At 41.0% G+C, this 21,412-nt stretch overlaps 1 protein-coding gene across 1 annotated transcript; it reads left to right on the top strand.

Annotated features, from left to right (window-relative positions):
• Positions 1-30: 30 nt before the first annotated feature.
• Positions 31-21,306, top strand: LCMT1 (leucine carboxyl methyltransferase 1). The gene is made up of 11 exons (XM_080384808.1): positions 31-501; positions 1,642-1,733; positions 2,328-2,449; positions 3,911-3,987; positions 4,657-4,718; positions 12,540-12,642; positions 14,482-14,602; positions 15,386-15,487; positions 15,912-16,003; positions 18,589-18,686; positions 20,388-21,306. The coding sequence occupies exons 1-11, from the start codon at positions 404-406 to the stop codon at positions 20,408-20,410; spliced, it is 990 nt and encodes a 329-aa protein (XP_080240934.1). The 5' UTR covers positions 31-403; the 3' UTR covers positions 20,411-21,306.
• The last annotated feature ends 106 nt before the right edge of the window (positions 21,307-21,412 follow it).

The raw sequence follows: 21,412 nt of genomic DNA, 5'->3' as shown, positions 1-21,412 counted from the left end.
CGGGAGCCCGGATGTCCCGCCCGGAGTCAGGATGTCAGTTCCTCCGCCAGACCGCTCACTTCGGAAGGGCGGAGCACTGCTGTTTCAGCGGAGCTGGGCTCTGTGCGCGAAGGCTACCCCTGCCGGTTGCAGACAGCCCCGGGAGCCACTGCCGTAGCCTTACTGCCTAGCGTCCCCCAAGACTACTGCTCCCGGCTTCCCTTGCGGTACCACTGCCGTTTCCTGGGCGGGGCGGTGTAGCCCACACTCTCTCATTGGACATTGTAGGGATGGACAAGTCTTCAGACCAATCGCTGTGGAACTACGGCGGACCGCCCTGTGGAGGCTGTCCAATGAAGGGCGGCGGGGGGCAGGCTGCAGGGGCGGTGGCGGCAGCGGCGGGCGGCTGAGCCTCGCGCGTTCTATGGCGGCCGCTGCCCGCGACGCCCTCTCCGCCGCCGGCCTCGACGAGGCGGATGAGGCGGTCCGGGGCACGTGTGAGGATGCGTCCGTCTGCAAACGGTAGTGGTGCCTTGTTGGGGCGAAACGGCGGGGCGAAACGGTGGGGCGGGCCGGGCCGGGCCGGGCCGGGCTGGGCTCCTCTGGCGTCCCCCCGCACCGGGCCGCGGCCCTGAGGCGGTGCTGGTGGGGGCCAGGGCAGGCGTGGGCCGGCCCCCGGGGAGGAGCCCCTTCTGTCCCCGGGTGCCGCCATGCCTGGCCGTGCCGGTGTCCTTTGTCTCACCGGGGCCCAGGAGCTGCACCGGCCGGGGGGCGTACACGGAGGTGACTGGGAAGGTGTTTAACGCCGTCAGCGTTCCGCCTTTGGGGGGGTGCCCTGCACCTGGGTCAGCGGCTTTACTCCTCAGGTCTGCCACCAGCTTTCCAGCTCCTGTTATTAAACACCTGCCCCGCTTAAGAGTTGGTTTATGAGACGGTGTACGGTGGTAGCTAGAATTGCACAGCCTGGCAGTGGGGATCAGCGATATCTCAAGAAAAAAAAAAATCCTGATTTTTTCAGAATTCTTTACTTTGCCTCCCCTGGAGAATAGTGCTGGGAGCATGGAGTTTTGTTGCCCTGTTGTGCGCAGCCATGAATTTAACTTCTGTTATTGCTGCCTTTTTGTTCTTTGTTATTGCTGTAGCAGCAGATTGTTGGGTTGTTGAGTTTGGTGTTGAGAGTTCACCTTTTCCAATCAGTTGTAAAACTAGTGAGTTCTATTAGAATAAATAGTACTGTTGTGTATGTTACAGTGATATGTAGAAGCTCTGGAATAAGTGCAAGCGGCTTGTAGCATAAAGATGTGTAGAAGTAAAGCATGCTTTGTGTGTGCTCTGAGGAAGCGTAGACAGATAATTCCTCTGTTTGCTGGTTCCTCAAGGAGGAAATGACTGAGATTAGGGTCTTCATTTGCAGGAGTTCATCAAATAGTGCAGAGGCCATTAAAAAGATGCTTAATATGGCAACAGCTGAAACTTTTAACTAGACTTTAGATAACTTCTTAACTGAAATAGGTCCCCACATTCAACAGATTTCTTTAAACTGTGCCTGCGTGTATGCACCCAGGTCAGAGTGACCTGTCCAGACTGTACATCTTTTAGAGTAAATCTTGGTGGCCTTATTTCATAATTCTTTTTTTTTTTTCTTTTTCCCTCTCCTCACAGGTTTGCTGTAAGTGTTGGCTACTGGAAGGACCCTTACATCCAGTATTTTGTGAGACAAGCCAAAGAAAGAAAAGCACCTGAAATCAATAGAGGTAAGTTGGCATGTGAATGTGGATGAAGACAGTGCAAACAGGTTCTTAACTGGTCTGGTACAGCACCTGACAAATGCTTTCTATACTGGGTATTATGGAGTGTAGGAAATAAGTGAGACAAGTTTCCTTCACAGTAATAATTCCATACTGTATCTGCTCTTTTAAATATTATGCTTTAAATCATAACTCTTTATCTTTTGCTTTTTGTATTCTGAGTGGAATGTCTCTGTGTTTCTCAGCAAGCAGTAATCTCTACAAAGCAATCAAAAAGATTGGTTTGACCCAGCACAGCGGGGTACGTCAGCTCTGGTCTCCACAAAAGTGTGCGCGCTAGGTAGAATTATTCTGCTTAGTTTGAGGTGAATCTTGACTAAAACTTTTATTTACCTAAGGCATCCTGTTTTATCAGTGCACCAGATTTTGTTAGTAATAAAAAAACCAACCCAAACCCCATTAGGTATCTTTAAAAGAGTGAGTTATTCTTCCTAAGAAACACCATTTTTTAAACAGACGCCTTAAAAATCTTAATGGGTGTTACACATCAAGTATTACATGAAAATAATAATGAAAAAAACCCTTTTTTTTTTTTAACAGGCTATTATGCTCGTGTTCATGGAGTCAGTTATCTGATTAAAGCTTTTCTAAAGAAGACAGAATGCAACTGTCAAATTGTTAATCTTGGTGCTGGCATGGATACCCTGTTCTGGCGATTAAAGGTAATGGTAGCTGAGAGTAATGAACTTGGCTGAAGACAAAGATTTGTGTGGACATTTGAAGCACTGTTCTGTGAGGGCTCATCGGTGCTGCATTCTGTAGTACAGCATGGAGGTGTGCAATGAGGCTGAGTGCTGCAGCAGACTGCCCTGGCTGCTCTGCCTCAGTTCTCACCTTGCTTAGAATTAGCTTAGGTATCTTTAAGCCTCAGCCCCATGGGCTTTTACCAAAATGTGCGTGACACGAAGCTGACCTCTAGTGGACTTTCAGCTTGAAAGCCACAATTTGCTGTCCTCTAAGCCTTAAGAATTCACTTTTTTATCCTATACTAAGAGAGGACTAAAGTCCCGAAGTACAGGATTGTAAAGGCTCTATTTACATGTTCCTGAATTATTAATATAAATGTGAATTTGTATATGTAAATACACACACATTTACATATATATGTAATTGAAAATATTTCAGATTATTCAGATACTGTATGATAGTATCATTCTGAGTGAACACACCTCTGAGTCATCTTGTCTTCTCGTTAGCATATTCATTTGTAAATTTGGTTTCTAGAAGAAAGCCCGAGGAGGCCAGTCACATTTTGCTTTGTTGCAATTCATTATATTTCAGTCAGTGGAAGGGAAAAAATAATTATTTTTTTCTGAAATGTGAAGCTCTTTTCTTACCTGCATTCTTATGAAAAATGTGTCAATACACGTTTTTATTAACTTTATTTGTTTTTTAAAAGCTAAAGTGGGTCCTGTAATTCCAATTCTTTCTCCTTGTAAAGAGCAGGTGTGGTGTAATTAACATACAGAAGGTGGGATTCAGTTAACTGAGCACTTCAGTGTCCTGACTACCTATTTAATCTACTGGTCAGAAATTCATGAGGTTGATGAGCTAGAGCTAGCAGTACATATCCATCACAAAAGGATTGCTCCATAGGGAGAAACTGGTGCAGCTTATCTGTCTGAGTGTCAAATAGTGACATCGTGAAATGAAGAGGCTTTCCTCTTTTTTTTGTAGTAGAGTTGTGGTATGCTCGTAGTCTGGCTGTTGGTTTGAGAAGTGTGTGGTCACCACCTGTGTAAACCTGTGCAAAATGTTCTGACTCCTTTCTAAGGAATATGCTGAAGATCATGGTAAATGTCATGATAGTTTCCTGTTGCTGTGCTCTTCTAGATCCTGATAGTACATTGTTGGAATATATGTTTCAGTGATCTAGTGTCTAGGATTGCTGCGTTACATAAGATGATAAATAATTTCCTTAATGCTTAGAGGATGTTCTAATGTCTCTCAGCTGTTCTTGTTGTTTTGATGGCATTTTTTTAAGCTTTGGGACATTGTCCCACATTACTCTTAGAAATGCCAGTGTAAACTAAAAACTGTTTAGGGCTTAAGGTTATATCTTCCTGTCGTGTGCATGTGAAACTTGAATGTCCCTAATTCTAGAGTCTTGCTCCAATTCTCAGGATGAAAATCTTCTCCCTAGAAAATATTTTGAAGTGGATTTTCCAATGATAGTTGCAAGAAAAATACATAATATCAAGTAAGTATGATGCTGGATGAAACTGAATGTAATTCAGCAAAATGTCATGAATTGCAAGCTACAGTTATTTCATCTGTCTTCTGAGAAACTCTTCATGCTGTAGGATTTATAATAAAGGTTTCATTGTGCAGGCAAGTCATACGTGTGACTGTATAGCCAGTGTTCCGAATTGGAGAAGTTGATATGTGGAAACTTCAGGGAAGCAAGCAGACTTTATTCTTAATTATGTAAAATATAATGGGCAGGGAAAGCCTTATGGTGATTAGAGGTGATTAAGTCATCATCTTTTACTGTTGCAGACAGCAGTAAATTCCCAGACTTGCATGTTCAGTTAGAGAGGTAGGATAGCTGGTACTGTACGTAACTATTCTGTTTGAATGAATACATTAAGGCTTATGGAGGATACTTGAAGAGAGTGTCTGGATTTCTCTTGAATGATTACCTCAAAACTTAAGGAGTCATTGGGTATAAAACTCAACTGCAACGTAGTACAAAGTCTCTAACTTGCAAACGCTTCTCTTTCCAGTAGGGGGCAGAGGTATTCTCTTCTGTTTTTGACACACGCTTACACGTGTGTATATATATCTATCTATCTATTAAAAAAAAAATTGTAAGCACACTGTTAATCAAGCTTAACTTCTAAGAGATGCTTCTTCCTTCTTCCCACAGATCAAAACCTCCCCTGTCAAAACCAATTATGGAATCCCATTCAGGGGACTCTTTTCTAATAGGTGAGTCATCTTAAAAATAAGTCAGCAATGTACTGTGGCACTTTTAAAACTTTTCTGATCATTTTGTTCTGCTATGTGGGCAGGCTTTTAATGTTTGAAATGCTGTTTGGACAGAAAATTGGGAGGGAAAAGAGGCTTTTTTCTTTTACAGACTCCTGCCCATTTGTTCTATGTCATATTAGAAATGTCTTCTCTTGAAGTGGTTTTATTCTGCCAGAAAGTTGTTTAGGCTTTTTCTTTTTTTCTCATAGCTTAAGTTATGTTTTCTTTTCTATCACAGAAAAGGAAAAATGCTACTGATAGCCATGTATACTGGATTAAAATATCTATTTTCCTCTATCTTCTTTCTGTCTCATTAAGAGCACAAGTCTTTACATTTAGTGGAGTCTTCGCAGAGGAAATACAGTCTGCAAAGTCCGTTCTTGGAAGCCAGTGCTGTTTGTTACATTTCAGTATTAAGAGGATGTTAGATTCAGGTAGTGTCATGTGGTTGTACTGTCTTGCCTTAGAGCCTCATTATGTTTGTGTCAGAACTGTAATTCAAAAACCTTTTTACTTGTGGGGGAAAGAAAGGTCCGAGTACCACTGAATAATGTTTTCAGTGCCTGAATATCATAGTGCACTATAGTAGCTGCTTTGGACCCTTTAGGAGGAACAGTAATTATCTGCATCTGCAGTACCAACTAATTTGTGTTAGCAGATGAGCCAGCAGTGTTTTGTGTTCCCTGATACAATTACGAGTATAGTTGCTTTTAATAAGCACAATTCTAGCTAAGGGTCTGGAAGGCTTGAAAGGGCCCTCCAAAGAGTGAGGAAGGGCACAGGGTGTGAGGAGGTGTGCTCCTGCTGCCAGTGGCAAGGTGTCAGTGCTTTACCCCAAGGCTCTTTTAGTGCTTTAACTTGTGTCAGAGTACTGCCATGCACTAACTTGGTCGTGCATATTTATGCATATTATGCACATTTTATTGCTGTATATTAGAAGGTCTTAACTTACCAAGCATTTAGATGCCATTTGCTCCGTTGTACATTCAGGTCTCAAAAGATGAAAGCCCAATGCCCCATCTTGGAAAAAGGGCTTCTAAGTACCACTGTTTCATCTAGGAGACCTTCTGTAACATGTTTCTTATATACAATTAGATATGCTGCGTAAGCACTGTTAAAAAGACATTAATACAAGGTCGATCAGAAGGGTTTGATGGTATTTGTGTTACTGAACAGCTGTAGATATGTCTAGTACAGCAAAACAACTGCAAAGTTATCAAGTTGCAGCAGTGTATTGTGATCAAAAGCTACTAATAGCAAGTCACAGCAGTCAAGAGCAATTAATGCATCACTGAGTGTATTGGAGTGGTTTATTTCTCTAAAGCTGTTTCTCTTGTTCTTTCTCAGTGCTGGGTTTTAAATACTTCAGAGTAGCAATTTTACTGTAACCAGGCTGATGTAGGCTTTACTGCACTGAGATCTTTGGGATGTTGCATCGTGTCCAGTTAACTTGGAGATGGTGGAATTCTGTTGTGGAATCCCAGTTTGAACTGGCACTCGATAACCACAGGGTCAGTTCAAGTGAAACCCATGTGGAAACTCCCATGTAAGGACAAATTAATGGAACTGCTTCATGTGCCACCAGAAGAGGCTGTAGAATAAGTAGACAAGTCAAACAGATTTAATAGAGATTTCTTAAAGATCTAAAGGAACTTGACAATGAATTTGCTCAGCTACTAACTGGTATATACCCTCTCATTTTAAAACTGTCTTAGTACCTGAGAACTGGAAGGTGGCGGCTGTGACTCAAATGGGCTCCAGGAGAAATCCAGGGAACTACAAGCCAGTAGGACTGATGTCTCTACTGGACAAATTAGTAGAAACTGTAAGAGACAGACTTAGTGGAACACAGGAGTAATATAATGTGTTGAAAAAGAGTCAACCTGGCTTTTGTAAAGGTAAGTTATGCCTCACAAACCTACTGCAGTTCTCTATAAGAGTCAACAGACACGTTGGAAAAGGACATCCAATTAATACAGTGCTTGCATTTAAAAAATGTGTTTTGACAGTGTCCCTTACCAAAGCGTGCCAAAGAAATTGCACAGTTTCTGGAGGAAGAAAGGTTCTCATATGGATAAAGAGCTGGGGATACAGGGTAGGCATATGTTGTTAATTTTCATTATGGAGGGAGATAGAGATCTGTGCTTAAGGATATGTTGTTGTTCAACACTTAAGAAATGATTGGGAAAATAGAGTGATTAGTAAGTGGCAGCTTGTTGGCAAGTCCAAACTCTTCAGAGTGGTAAAGAACTGTAGAAGAATCTTGTGAAATTAGTGACTTGGTGATAATTTCCGTGTGGATTATTATAAAGTGATGCACATGGGTGGAAAAAGTAGTTTGTGTCTCACATGCAAATGATAGGCTGCTGGCTGATTATCACTGCCTGCATACAAGAGCTGGGTATTGTAATAAGTAGATATATCAAAACATTGACTCAGTAATGGTCCAGAAATCCAAGTCAAATGGAAGGATTCTTAGAAAAAAGATAGATACCAACATAGATGCCAGTATTAGTAGTATGTGTTTGCCCTCTTTTTGTCCTTTCCCTAGGTAGCTGCTGTTGGCACCTGTGAGAGGCAGGATGCCATACTAGGGGGACCTTTGGTCTGACCTGATACAGGTGTTAGACTAATGTGATGTTCTGGGAATACCGCCTGTCACAGGGAGTACAGTGGGGCATAATGAAGCAGTGTTTCCAGGTAGGGGGGAAATGTTGCTCATTTTTGTGTGTTTTGGGGAGGGGATATGGACGAGGATATTAGAATCTTGGGGAGGGATGCTGTTCCTTCCTGTCCTCACCCCTCTCAAATCAGTTTCTGTTGTCTCATGTATACCGGGAATAATTTGTTTAGATGCCTTGGAATTTGAGTTACTGTAATATCAATTAACGTGACTCTTGCAGCTTTTCTTCACACACTAAATGTTTTCATTTCATGAAGCTAGTGCTAACAGACCACCATATCTGCTTCAGGGCAGCATCTGCTTTCTGCTTCCCCTTTAGACAAAGCAATGACAGCATGGCTTGCAATACCGGTATTGCAATATTTATATTTAATTCCAGTATTTGTGGCCTCTGCCCTTGAATGCAGCACGATGACTCTTCTCATTGAACAGCTTTCTCATTTCTAAGGGAATGTTAGATTTCCAGTAGTTTGACATTGCTGTGGCAATACCAGCTTAAATTGTTTTCAAAGTTCAGTAGCACTATCTTGTTTATGGCAGTTGGGAAGTTAGTACTTCACCTTTGCTATATTGCAAGTGCGAATTACACTTCAATGAACTATTACTTTTCAGTGCCACTCATACGCTTTCTGCCCCTGTGTAGTTCAGCTTTGGGAGTTGGTTTTTTCAGCTTGCTTTTCCCTACATTTCCAAACTTGCTTGTGACCCAACGCAGAGAGTGTTCCTGTCTTGATGACTTGCATGCCTTGCGTTGGGGATGATCCTGCACTTGCCAGACAAACTAAGTATCTTTGTGTTTTGACACGTACCCTGTTCTGATGTAGTTAACAAACAGCCTGAGTGAGACCAATACTGTATCATGCCTGTGAGCCTGCAGAATAGGCTGTATGGGCTGGTTGTTTGTAAAGCTGCCAAGGATACCTTCAGATGAAAATCCTAATGAAATCAGTTTGAGTCAATAGTATCCTGCATGCTGTCTCTTGGAAAACCTCCAGGAAATTGTTTGACTAATCTGAGAAGAGAGTAAGGAAAGATAACTGTGAATTCTTGTAGCAGAAGAAACACTGCGCTCTGTGCGCCTGACTCTATAATGCTGCTTCAGCAGACAGATTAAGGTAGTGAGTGAGTGCCAGAGGGCCACCATAAACCGAAGCATTTACTTGCTGGTGGCATGTTTCTGTGGAAAAAAAAATAAAAATTATTGCAGTGAGGTCAAGAGGCAACTATAAGCAGCTGCTACTATTCGGTTACTGCAGTGATGTCTAAATTCAAACTACTTGTATTGTTACTTCTGTGCCAATGATCAGAGCGAAACATTCTCTGTTGCATTATGCATAGATAGCAGAAACATGTGCCTAGGCTGAGAGTCTGCGTTGAGTAGATGGGGTGGGCTGGAGTGGTGGGGCTCTTTCTCTCCTTCACTCCCCCCTCCCTTGCATTTCTCAAATGAAATCTGAATCTGGTATATCTCAAACCTTCACTGCAGACAAGTACAAGAGAGAAACTTTGAAAACCATAAGGTAGCTCCGTGCTCTTAAAAAGGAACGTCGTGACCAAAGAACTCTGCTAAAAAGCAGCATGGATTATTGGTGCCTGGATAGGAATTAGAGCTTGGAATATGGGATTTTCAATGGATTAAGCCACCAAATGTTGCTGGCTATGCCAGCATTAGGGCAGTTGGCCTAAGTCACAACGAGGTGGCCCTATTTATTTGAAAATTGCTGCGGATTTGCATGTTAGTGCAGCGTGGGTGGTGTTCTCACCTGGCCAGGAGGGAAGGCAGTGGCTTCTGGCAGCCACAGAGTTCTGGTGGAGCATGTGGGGCTGGGGGAGGTCACGGTGGCAGACACCTTCCAGAAGAGTGAGATTACAGTAAGGAAAAAAAAAGTAGAGTTTTTTTTCTTAACACCAAAAAAAACCTGCTTAATTTAAAAGAAACTTGTTCACGGGAAGAAATCAATGGAGACCACGTGACTGTGCTAGCAAGCTGAAACTTGCTTTTTCTTTTTCAGCTCCTCTATAGGTAGGCAGGTATCATGAAATACATTTGCACCAACGCTGCTCAGTCAAGGTGGAAGCATGTTTACAGATTTTCATGCTTGGAGTGTCGTACTCTGCAATGAAGTAGAAATTGGTGCCAGAGCATTAACTGAAGTATGTTATTTTCTGGGGTCTTTATGGCCGTATTTCAACTTTTAGCATCCAGGCTGGGAACAACGGCAATTCCAGCGATCATCAGCTGCCATTGCCTTGCAATAAATGAATGTCTGTTATCCAAGTGTGAGGTGATGGAGCCATTGTCAGTTTGATTTTAAAATGCTGAAGTTATTTGCCTAGTTTGACTTTTATATATAGAAGGGTTTTTTAATGCCATGTATAGGCCAAAGGTGGAAGCTAGCAAAAAAATCTTACAGGGAACATAGGAAGAGGCTTAGCTTAAATTAACTCTTTTTCTCTAGCTTTTTTTCCTTTTGCTTCTCTTTTTGCATTTTAAAATTGTCTAGTGTAAATTTCATATTTTTTCCTAAGATTTCCTTCAAGATAAAAGTTTTGATCATAAATGTTGAAATGTATGAATTATGGAGATATTTAATGAGGTGCTTTCAGATATGTTTAAAATGTACGATTTTTAGCAATTGTATCAGCTTGTATATAATGAATGCGTGTGCAGTTCTGCCTTGGTACTGTCTGTGGTTGTGTTTGCCAACAACCATCAGCAGAAAGTCGAGGGAAGTTGGCAGGATAATGTGTGGAGGAACAAGTACATTCTGTTTGAATGGACTGAAGAAGGAGAACCAGGCAGCCCAGATACTGGAGATGGAAGTGGAGTGACAATCCATTCCTCATCAGCTTTCTTAACCTTTTAAAATTTTCTGCTGCAAGGAGTCTTGTATTAAGACATTAAGTATACTTGGTTTTAAGGTTTAAAGAATATTCCCACTGAATCAAATCACCCTTGAAGAATCCTGTTCTAGTTTGGTGTTTGAGTTTTTTTCCCGGTACTTAACTTTGAATAACCAGGCTATGGCTGTGTGGCTGTTTATTTTCGCTTATCCACAGCCTACATCTCCAAAAGCAACTGTCTGCTGGACCACGCAGCTCAGCACTGAGGATGTCACCATGACCTCCCACCATGTCAAGGCATAACAGGAATTCTGTGGGGTTTATTCTTGCATATATAGGCTTGTTAAAAACAATGTTAATAATTTTGATTGTTGAAATTTGAACCATTTTGAAGGACAGTTTTCTAACCTAAAGTTGAGAAGTTTTGCTCTTTCCAGTTCTTCAGTGATAAGAGTGTTTGAATCAACATGATGTGAGCAAGAGACATTCACTTCCACCTCTGAAGTGTTTGTACTACTTCTGTTACTGGAGCACTTAAAAAATTGTAGTTTATTTCTGGTTACAATTGACGTACTGGTATGTCCAAGTCAATGAAACTGGACGAGAACATCGCGTTAGTTTCAATACTTGTGGTGACTGATGCTTATTGTATCTCTGGACAGCAAGCTGATCACTATATAAATACTTTCCTGTGTGTGGTGGGGATTTTTGTGTGGCGCTTTTTTGATGCCATTATCATGGCCTTGATATAATAACTTAAATAGAAGGGTGTGGGAAGTAGTAAAGCTATTACAGAACATGTACATGGAAAAAACCTTGACTCAAAATGTTGAATCATTTGCCACACAACTTTTTTTTTTTTTCTTCCCCTGGAACAGTCTGCATGGACTGTTCTGGTTTCTGTATATGTTCAGATATGTTGCTGGAAAGACAGCTATTGTCACTTGCTAATGCCATTTTCGAACAGTTGGTCACTTGAAAACTAAATGGAGGTACATCTTCCAGACTGTTTGAAGCACTGCTTAAGTTAATAAGTTGCCTTCCTGCACACATGTACAATTTTTTTTTTTTCTTCTCCTGAAATGGAAAACCCCTTTCATCCTGTCTCTTCAGCCACTTGGCTTCTCTTTCTCTCTTCACTTAGCTTTTGACATCTGCTCCCACATTACCATGCAGGAACTGTGTCGGTCTGCAGCAGGATCCCAACTGGAGCTGTGCCAGAGCTTGCTGCTGCAGATGGGTATTGACTGGCCATTACAAGACCACTTTAAACTCTCACTTCTGAGGTGTTTTTTTTCCACTGTTTAGCTTACTTATTTTACTGTTTGCTCTGTCACACTTATATGGTAAGAGGGTAAAATTATGTACTATTCAGTCCTAATGACTTTACTCTAGTAAAGCTAAAGCGTGAAAGAGCAATCTGGTATATTCCCTCGGAACTTTTATGTCTAAGTGGGTTTGATGCTGCATGTGTAAAATGCTTGCTATGGGGACTAGGCTCATCTAGTTGAATTGACTGCAGCTGGTTGTCAGAATTATTGATAGCAAGATGCTCATGTTGCTGCTGGCTTCCTTACAGTTTTGCTAGTATGGCAGAGTATCTTTTGACTTTACGACTAGTTCCTCCTTCGTGTTGGAAAGCATTTACAGGAGCTTGCTGCCAGTTGTATCCCAGGATGAATATTCGTTTCTCAGAATATCTTTTCTGACTTGACTCTACGTTTAAATACCATCACTAGATCATACAAAATGGCTAAATGATAACTTCTTTTGGCCCCCAAATCTGTCTGACACTTCTATATATTTATATATGTACATAAAAAAATATAGCTATATGTATTGTTAATTTATGTAGCTATATCTATTATTAATATTTGGAACATTGTTACTCTAGACTCTACAAACAAAATGAAAAACCCTGCCTTTAATCTTCATATTTTTCTTCTCTCTGCATTCTTTGAAACCATGGTAACGGGTGGTATAACTTATCTGCATTAGAGTGGCTGCAGAGTGAAAGAGTAGGCTTGTTGCAGAGTGTGGTGCTCATATACCACCATCTGTAAACCACAACAATCAGGTATAAGGGAAATTAATGCCTTAAAAAGAAGAGTTTACTGTTAATTGTTAGGTGTAACGTATTAAACTCTTGACTTCAAATTCATATGTTCCTGTGGTGTTTTTTTTTTTTAATTTCTAATTTTAACATTCCTCTTATTTGTAACCATTAGTCTCTCAAAATTTTAAACTTGTAGATTCTCACAGCCTAGACTCCAGTCGATATTCCATAGTAGGAGCAGATCTCCGTTTCTCATCAGATTTGGAGGAAAAGCTAAAGAAACATAACCTGGATATACAGTAAGATTTATTTTTATTCTTTAAGGAGGGCTTGTGGAAGCATACTGGTGAGAGTCAAGTCTTGCTTGGACATACAGTATCTGCATCCAGTGCTCGTTATGCTATTTCCATGGTTACCTTTTCCTGAGCCCTTGAGCAGAAGGAATTGTTCAGACACCTCGTGCAGCCTCACTGAGCTGAGCAGGCTGGCATTGCTGTGACTGCTTGGTAGTTCCAAGTCTCAAGCAAGGTTGTTCCTTGCATAGTCTATTCTGCAAACTGTGTTTTTGTCCTTCCTGAGAAGATGGAATGTTACAGAACTATTTGCTTTTTGCTCTTAACACACTGTGGGGAATGGAGCATGGCTTTCTGTGAATGTGTTTCTGGTGGTTGGTTCCCTTTGGGGTATATGATCCTTTCACACAAGTCAAAGCTCTCGTTGCAGGGCAGGCACCTGTAATTTCTTCTTGCTTTCCCCCATCCCTTGCCTTGGAGGGGATGAGCTCCCACAGCAGCCATTTGCTGCCTCTGAGCTGATAGGAATTTCCTTTCTCTACTTCAGGATTGAATTTGGTTGAAATTTAGTTGGTAGAATCATGTTATTCAAGGGGAACCTCTAAACTAGAGATGTATCAAAATGTCATAAACTGCATTTTTTAAGAGTTGGTTCAGTTGCATTTAGTTTTAATGCTGACTGATGGGCAGTACTTAGATCAGTAAACATCTTCTACCCTTGTAAGAGCTATATGAATCAAGATTTCTGGGAGCTTAGCTGGCAAAATGAAGAATAATTCTGTCAGTGTTAAATTATTTTGGTGTTTTATCTTTGTAATTATTTTCTGTTGCCACCACTTAAAACCCCTATTGTTCCCTAGACCTTTCGGTAAAGTGATTACCATGGAGTCCTTTGAGAACTTAACTCCAGAAGCTAATATCTGGGGTTTTATTGTTCAAGCGTTAGGCTTTGGGGGGTGCGGGAGGGGCAGGATTTAATTTTTTGGAGTGGATGATGGACATACCTTTCAAATACAAGATATATAAATAGTAGCTATCTGGCTGGGTGGGAGAGAGCATATGGGTAAGCAGAATGCATGAAATTGCCATTTAAATCTTTACACTTCATCTTCTGAAATCTTGCCTTGCTTGCCTACATTGCTGCTCCTTGTGGATTTCTCCTGCTTGTAGTGACTTTTCTTTTTCCTGTTCATACTAGCAATTAAAAGAAAACTCCATAATTCTAAGGAACACTACTCCTGTAGATGTATATTTTTGGGGTTTTGTGGATGGAGGAGGAAGAGGCATGTGCAAATGATAGATTGCATTTTGTTAGATAATATGCAAAGCTTATTTTACAGATATTGAACAGATTTGTCTAATTAAAATTCTTCTTAGAACTTTTTTAAAGAGAAAACTTTTTAAATTTGTATTTTATTCCTAATTTTACTAAAAAGTGCAGATTGTGTATACAGGGTATAATTCTTCAGCAAAATGAATTTTAATATGCACTTCATTCAGTTCATGCTATCACAGTTCAGAGAAGACTTAGAGAATATGCATTCTTCAGCGTTCATAGTCCGGCTGACTTAGGGGAGATTGTTTCCTAATATCTCTGGTCTGTAACTATGGGAGTCCCCTGCGGTTAAGTCGTCGATTGCCAGAAAACCCAGTTCTAGTCAACTTGATGAAGTGATTTCATTCACTCTTAAATGTCTAGTTCATAAAAAGGGTAGCTCTTTAGCTCTTTTAAGAAATGTGAGGACATGAAATTACTTGCTTGCTAATAATTCTTTATAGATTTTTCTTGTTCTTTTGCTAGAAATTGTTCTCTTGTTTGTTTGTGTTTGTTTTTTTGTTTTCAAGTTTGCCAACGCTTCTGGTAGCAGAGTGTGTGCTGGTTTACATGACACCACAGCAATCTGCAAGTCTTTTAAAGTGGGCAGCAAGCACTTTTCCAGTGGCGATGTTTATAAATTATGAGCAGGTAAAACAAAAATGGCATTTTTAGGCCTGCGTTATTGTCATAAAAATAGCTCTCAAAAGTGGGAGTTCTGCTTGTAAAATAAGAGTTGGGCCATACCCTTTTGTATAGACAGCAGTTTCTGCGGAATTACTTAAGTAATGTGTTTTACCTTGTAGATTGAGGAGCTTATTGTAAAGAATGTACGGCTGTTCTGAAAGACAATTTCTGGGCTATGTTGAACCAAAGTAACTGAGACTTAATCCATATGTGGAGAAAATCATAGAATATTGGTTTTAGATAAGACAGAGGGAAAAGAAATGATGTTGAATGTTGGATATGAGTGTATAACATTACATAATTACCTCTCTGTGTTCTTTGGCAAAGTGCAGCAAAAATCACATCAGCATGAACTCAGCTTCTCTGTGTGAAAGTAAAATGCTGCCTCGGGGGAACTAGGTGGCTCCAGGAATTAGTAACAGGATCTTCCAAGCTGTAAATCACTCCTAGAGAGCTGAACCAAGTTCCCAGCAGCTTAAAGCAGAGTCAGCTTTCAGTGCCCCGTCCCTCTGTAAAGGCAGTAGCATTGTCATCATTAAACTGGCACTCAACTTGTAAACGTGAGGTAGCTGAGGAGATTGTGGCAGTGGGAAAAGAGACTTGGTATAAAAATGTGAAACTTACTTTAATGTTATCCTGTACGTTTTATGACACAGGCAACTCAAGAGTTTAACCAAGTTACTGCTTTTCAGTGCGGTTACATTCTTTTCGGAAGGGGGAACACTTTTGTCTCATTCTCTACCTGAGGTGAATATGACAGACCGGTTTGGACAGATCATGATTGAGAACTTGCAGAGACGACAGTGTAACCTGGCTGGAGTGGAAGTCTGCAGATCCTTAGACTCTCAGGTAAAAGGGGCACAGAGCTCTGGGTATGTTTGAAATTAAACCAGATTAATCTGTCTGCAGGTTCTACCTCGTGCACTGTAAGGCTCAGAGCAATGACCAAAGCAGGTCTGGAGTGGGGCAGCAGCTACCTACTGAAACGCTTTGCCATCCGTGTTACAATGGTTCCCTCTTGTCAGTGCCATGGTTGCTTGATATCACTTAGATTTGGCAGCTGTACAACAGCAGCAGTAGGTCAGAGCCCAGCTCCATCTATCCAGCTGTTCTCTCTGTGCAGAGGTTAGCAGCAGATGCTTAGAAAAGAGTATAAGAGCTCTTCAAAGAACAGGTCAAGCATATGGCCTACAAAATCCTTAAAGGGGAAAAACTCTTCTCTGGTATTTTTCTTCGAGTCCTCTGAAAACTGTGCTGCTTGTTTATTTTACAGAAGGAGCGATTGCTGTTAAATGGCTGGGAAACCGCACGTGCCATTGATATGATGAAAGTATACAGCTTTTTGCCACAGGCTGATGTCAAAAGGTATTACTGATAGCTTGCTTTGTAGTCAAAAGTCATCTTCAGATGCCAGTTCTGAGGTAGAGAGGAGGCTGCCTGCGGATGCTGGCTGGGTAGACGGAACGTGTCTGAGTCTGAAGCTCTGCAGAGCTTTAAGGATAATACCTAGAGCAACGTTAATGATCCAGAGGGTTATTTCTGCCAGGAGCAGACTGGCAGCAGTGATATTTTATTTGGGTGCAATATAAAGCATCTCATAATAGAAATTTGCAGGTAAAAGGTGCTACAGAAATGTTGTATTGAGTTTTTACAGTACCCAAGATGTTTCTTGTGAGCATCCAGTCTCCACAACACTAGATGGGTGGAGTGGAGTCCTAAAATACACTCAGAAAAAGCAACTGCTTTTCATGTCCTCAGGGCAGATAACATTCAGGTGTTTGCTCCAGGCTTGTAGGCCTAGGTAAGATTATTTACCAGTTTGTTTTTTTACTACAAGTGGATGGAAAATGACCAGTCTTGATCTTCCCTCCTGTCCTGGTTTTAGCTGGGATAGAGTTAATTTTCTTCTTAGTAGCTGGTACAGTGCTGTGTTTTGGATTTAGTATGAAAATAACACTGGTAACACACTGATGTTTCAGCTGTTGCTAGGTCGTGCTTACTCTAAATCAAGGACTTTCCAAGTTTCCCATGCTCTGCCAGTGAGCAGGTGCATCGCAAGCTGGGAGGGGGCAGAGCCAGGACAGCTGACCCGCACTAGCCAAAGGGGTATTCCCTACCACAGAACATCATGCTGAGTACAGAAACTGGGGGGAGCTGGCTGGGGCGGCTGAATTGCTGCTCAGGGACTAGCTGGATATAGGTCAGCAGGTGGTGAGCAATTGTATTGCGCATCACTAGGTTTTGTGTTGGTTTTTTTCTCCCTTGGGTTTTATTCCTCTCTTTCTCACTTCCCTTTTTCATTACAACTGTTACTATTGTATTTTATTTTATTTCAGTTATTAATTGTTCTTATCTCAACCCATGAGCATTACCTTTTTCCTGATTCTCCTCCCCATCCTGCTGGGGGGGTGGGCGGGGGGAGTGACCCAAGTACTGCATGGTACTTGGGTGCCAGCTGTGGTTAAACCGTGACAGCTCCCTTCTTCCTTGGCAGCATATTTAGGTAATGAGCCAAGGCAGGGCAGTAATTAAGTGCTATGACCTATTGTACTATGCAAGCAAAGAGGGAGAGGGAGGAGAGGTGTGCCCAACAGTGTGGCGTGACTCTCCCTCAACAGATGGATGCATCTTCATTCATATCATCATTGTGAGCTAGACTGCTGGGTCTGTAGACAGAGCTTAGTACACAGAGGGTATAACTAAAGGCTGTTCTAACGGTCAGTAATCTGCATGGATCTTGTTAAACATTTTGCATTAAAGAAAAGCTAAAAAGGGGGAAACTGGTTTTAATGAATAACTTCTTAAGTACATATAATATGAAGCGTGAATTGCTATGAGTCATTTATTAACTATAGTTTGAATTAGCCAAACAAGTTACCTTGGTCAAAATAAGTATTCACATATGGGGATTTCTCAAGCCATGGAACTGAACAGGTGAGACTGAAAACCTTAGGGTATTTAAATAGGTACGATGACTGTGTGATTGTGCCATATGGCACTTGTGGAGAGACGTAGCTTGTACTTTTTTTGCAGAATTTTTGACTATCTTAGATCTGTTCAGCTCCTTCCACTTTTTCCAAATGCCAAGAAATAGGTTATGTAAACTCTGTCCCTCAGTGTTAATGAGGCAAATAATGCTTTCTATTTATAAAAGTCTTCACAAAAGTGTTCTTCTCTAGCACTTTCACATCTGTGAATGTATTTAGGAACTTTTGCCTCTCAGCCTCTTTTGATCCCAGTAGCAGCCCTTCCAAATATTTAGCATGGAAAATAAACACTCTGATATTCAAGTAATCTAGAGCAAGAGAGGAATGTGGCAGGTCAAACTTTTTAAAGCAAGCACAGCTTGGGAGAAGTTCTCCCATTTGTTCAGTGGAAGGCATTCAAAGATCTTACTTTAAAAATCCTAGGTAGGAACCATTTTAGGAAAAAAATCCTCAGATCTTATGTATACCATTTGGTTTGTGCTTCATCATGAGCTCATGTGGGAGAGTTGTTAGAAACTGCACTGGTGTACCCATCACTCTTCCAAGACATAATATGGACTTGTGATTGTCTGGAGAAAATACCATCTTCAACTGTTCACTGTAAATCTTTGATAAAGATAAATCTTCTGTTCGGCTGTACTGTTGTGTCTCCTTAAACCCAGCAAGACCAGATACATGCAGTTAAAGGGGTTAGAAGAGAAATACTGGTATTTGTGAGAAGTTATGCAGATTAGTCCTGGAACAGGAAATTCCAGGGATGAGAAGTAGGAAACATCTTGTGGGTCACTTGTTTCATACATTGACAACAAAAACTAGCTGTAGTGCTGGTATACCTGTATTAATTTACTGGAAAGGTAACTGCCTTATTGGCCATAGTTCTAGCTCCTATAGAATGAAGACGAATACTTTAAAAACTGTGTTGAGACTCCAGCTTGAATCACAATTTTTATTTTATTCCTACAGAATAGAAGGACTTGAATTCCTAGATGAAAAGGAGCTGTTTGAACAACTAATGCAGCACTACTGCATCTGCTGGGCTTCAAAGGACAGCAGTAATCTGGGTAATGATCTCCAACATCTGGGAGGTGACCCTCCACATTGAAATCGTTATGTGGAAAGACTGGGGCTATATACAACAGCTGTATGGTAGAAGTATCCTGGCACAGGAATGGGGTCTGCTTCTCTGTCATTGTTGGGGCTGTGAACACCTTCCAGGTGGTGTCTCGTGACTGTTTCTCCACAGCCTTTGGGTGGTTTGTATGGGCATCTGAGTTGCCCAACAGGAAGCCTGTTGAGTAAAGGGGAGTTAGAATTTGTACACTGAAAGATGCCGTATGGGTTACTTTAAATAACTGCCTGTTTCATACTATCAGTGCTAATTGAAGGTTTACAAATCTTATGCATGTAAAGTGCCATATGGGCACATGGTATATAGAATCACAGTGTCCTGACAATATAAAAATAAATTTGTATTACTTAGCCCAGTCTTCTTCAGTACTGTCCCCATTTATGTCTATCTGAGACTGAAGTTTTACATGTTACTTTCTCTGGGGGAAAAAATTCCCTCTGAACTTAACCCTTCTGTTCTTAAAATTCTGTCTCTCCTTAGACTGGAATTTGTTTGAAACAGAGAGACTTGCTGTATGCCTTCTGTAGGACCGTATATGTTGCTGCTGCTTAAGAAATAATAGAGTCAAAAGAATTGTGGTTCAGGTGAAGCACTAATATCTACAGCCATTACATGTCCAAATCGGAAAGACAACTCTGTTGCAGACACAGTTTATCTCTACTTCTGTCTGCTATTTCAGGACCAGAAAACTTCTCTGCCTGCCAGTTCCATCTATTTTTTCCTCGCCTTCTCCTTCTCTGCCCTTCCCTTGCTCCTGACAAAGCAGTACTCAAGAATAATTTTTATTGACTGTTCCTCAGTGAATGTGAATAGATGTAATCTCTGCTGAAGTTGTGCAGCCAGACTGAGTAGCAAAGCATCTGATCCAGCTGGTAAAACTAGACCTTCAGTACCCTGTTGCTGCTGCTGTAACAGATGCTGGCTTGTGGCATCTGCTGACCTGAACCCTACAACTTCGACAGCTTTGAGCTGCAGAAATGCATATTTTCCATTTAATTTCTTAGGGCTAATAAGTGATGACTGTAATACAGAACTTATTTCTAGAGGAGATGAGGCCAAAATGTTCACCTGTTCATGGTAGCCAGTATTCCTGGGGTTTACAGTATTATTCTTTGCTGTCATTAGAGAAATATTTTGGAAAATTTTGGGTACTGAGGTTAAACAATGTAGCATATCTTAGACGTCAAAAAAGACAAATCTCAAAGGACACAAATATCTAATGCATGGATGTGTTGTAATCTAAAGCAGGTTTTCTTTATCCAGTGTGAATTTGCTGCCCTGATTCATGGTAATTTTCTCCAGCTTTCTCTTTCTAATTTCATGGGCAGATCCTTCGGTTCAGCAGCAGCCTGTCTTATTTCTTCTGTCATTAATAACTTCAGTACTCCTTCAGATTGGCTTATTCAAATTAATTGCTGCATCACAATAAAAAAAGGGTTTAAAAAGTACAGATCAACCTGTTCCCTAACTTCCTTTCCTCCCACCAAATCCTTTACATTTAACTTCTCTTTTTTAAAAAAAGTAATTCTCAAAGTGTCCTTCTTCCTGTGTCTTAACTCCTAATAGTAGTGAAGTACAGGTAGTATAAGACTAAACACTTGTTTCTCCCCCTTCCCCTTTTCTTTTCAAATAGGTCTTGCAAACATCACATTCTAATGTATTTGCTGGATGGAAGCTGTGGACCCAGAAGCTGCAGCGCCTGCCTTCTGCTTGAGACAAGATCACAGAAATGATGGGACTTTGCATGTGCCGACTTTGGTCTGCGCGTCTATGTAGGCGTCGCCAGGACAGAAAGCGATGGGTGCTGCTGCTGTTGACTGTCCTGTTGGCTTTTGGTAGTTCTAATGAATCTTTTTTGCCCATTGTGAGCAATTGTTATGAGGCCAGACTTGCCTCCCGTTCCCAGACATATGATGGACTTGTGTAAGATGTCAGTAATTCCTGTTTAAAAGCTTGCCTTCCTTAGTTTAAAACCAAAAGTAAAGTGTTCTTGGATTATATGATTTTCCTTTTTGTCTTTCTGTAGATGTGTAAAATGTATTTGTGACAGGAAGCTGGAAAAACAATTCTGGTGAACTGCATTACTGGATATCTCTGCACTGTGCATGGCTGATCATGAGGGTTAAATTTTCTTAATTTCCTTTCTGTTCAGGTTTAATTTTTATGAAGTGTCACCATGTTGGCTTTCTCCAGGCTTTACTGTTGCTATAAGGCTGTCGCTATACTAAGTATGTTCTTGTAGGGGAAGGCTGAAAGAAGGGGAGCTGTGATTCTTGTTCAGTGCTGTACAAGAAACTGGATGATGTTAAACTTAGACTTTATTCAGCTGGGAAGGGCTTAGCTTGGCAGTTGAGCACTGGGACAGTGTAGGTAAGAAAAAGATTAATCTAAATTTGCACTGCTTCTGGTAGTATCTTTACACCAGTTTCTCATTCTTCTTTCTTTCCCCTTAAAAGAAACAAAACAAAATTCTAACGGCAATGGAAGACCTTGCCCTGTTGTTTGAAATGGAGTCTTGCAACCTTCAAATAATAAATGTTTAGTATTTATAATTTGCCTAGTGTCTTTCTTACTAGAAATTACCTATTTATATCTGGTTTAGTGACTACATTTTTACTCTCTCACCAAGAGTAGGTTTTTTAAAGCAATTGCAAGCAT

This window comes from Falco punctatus (genome assembly GCF_963210335.1).
Source record: "Falco punctatus genome assembly, chromosome: 4".
Classification (NCBI taxonomy): domain Eukaryota; kingdom Metazoa; phylum Chordata; class Aves; order Falconiformes; family Falconidae; genus Falco; species Falco punctatus.
Note: the sequence above shows the minus strand (reverse complement) of the source record. Positions and strands in the feature narration are given on the sequence as shown.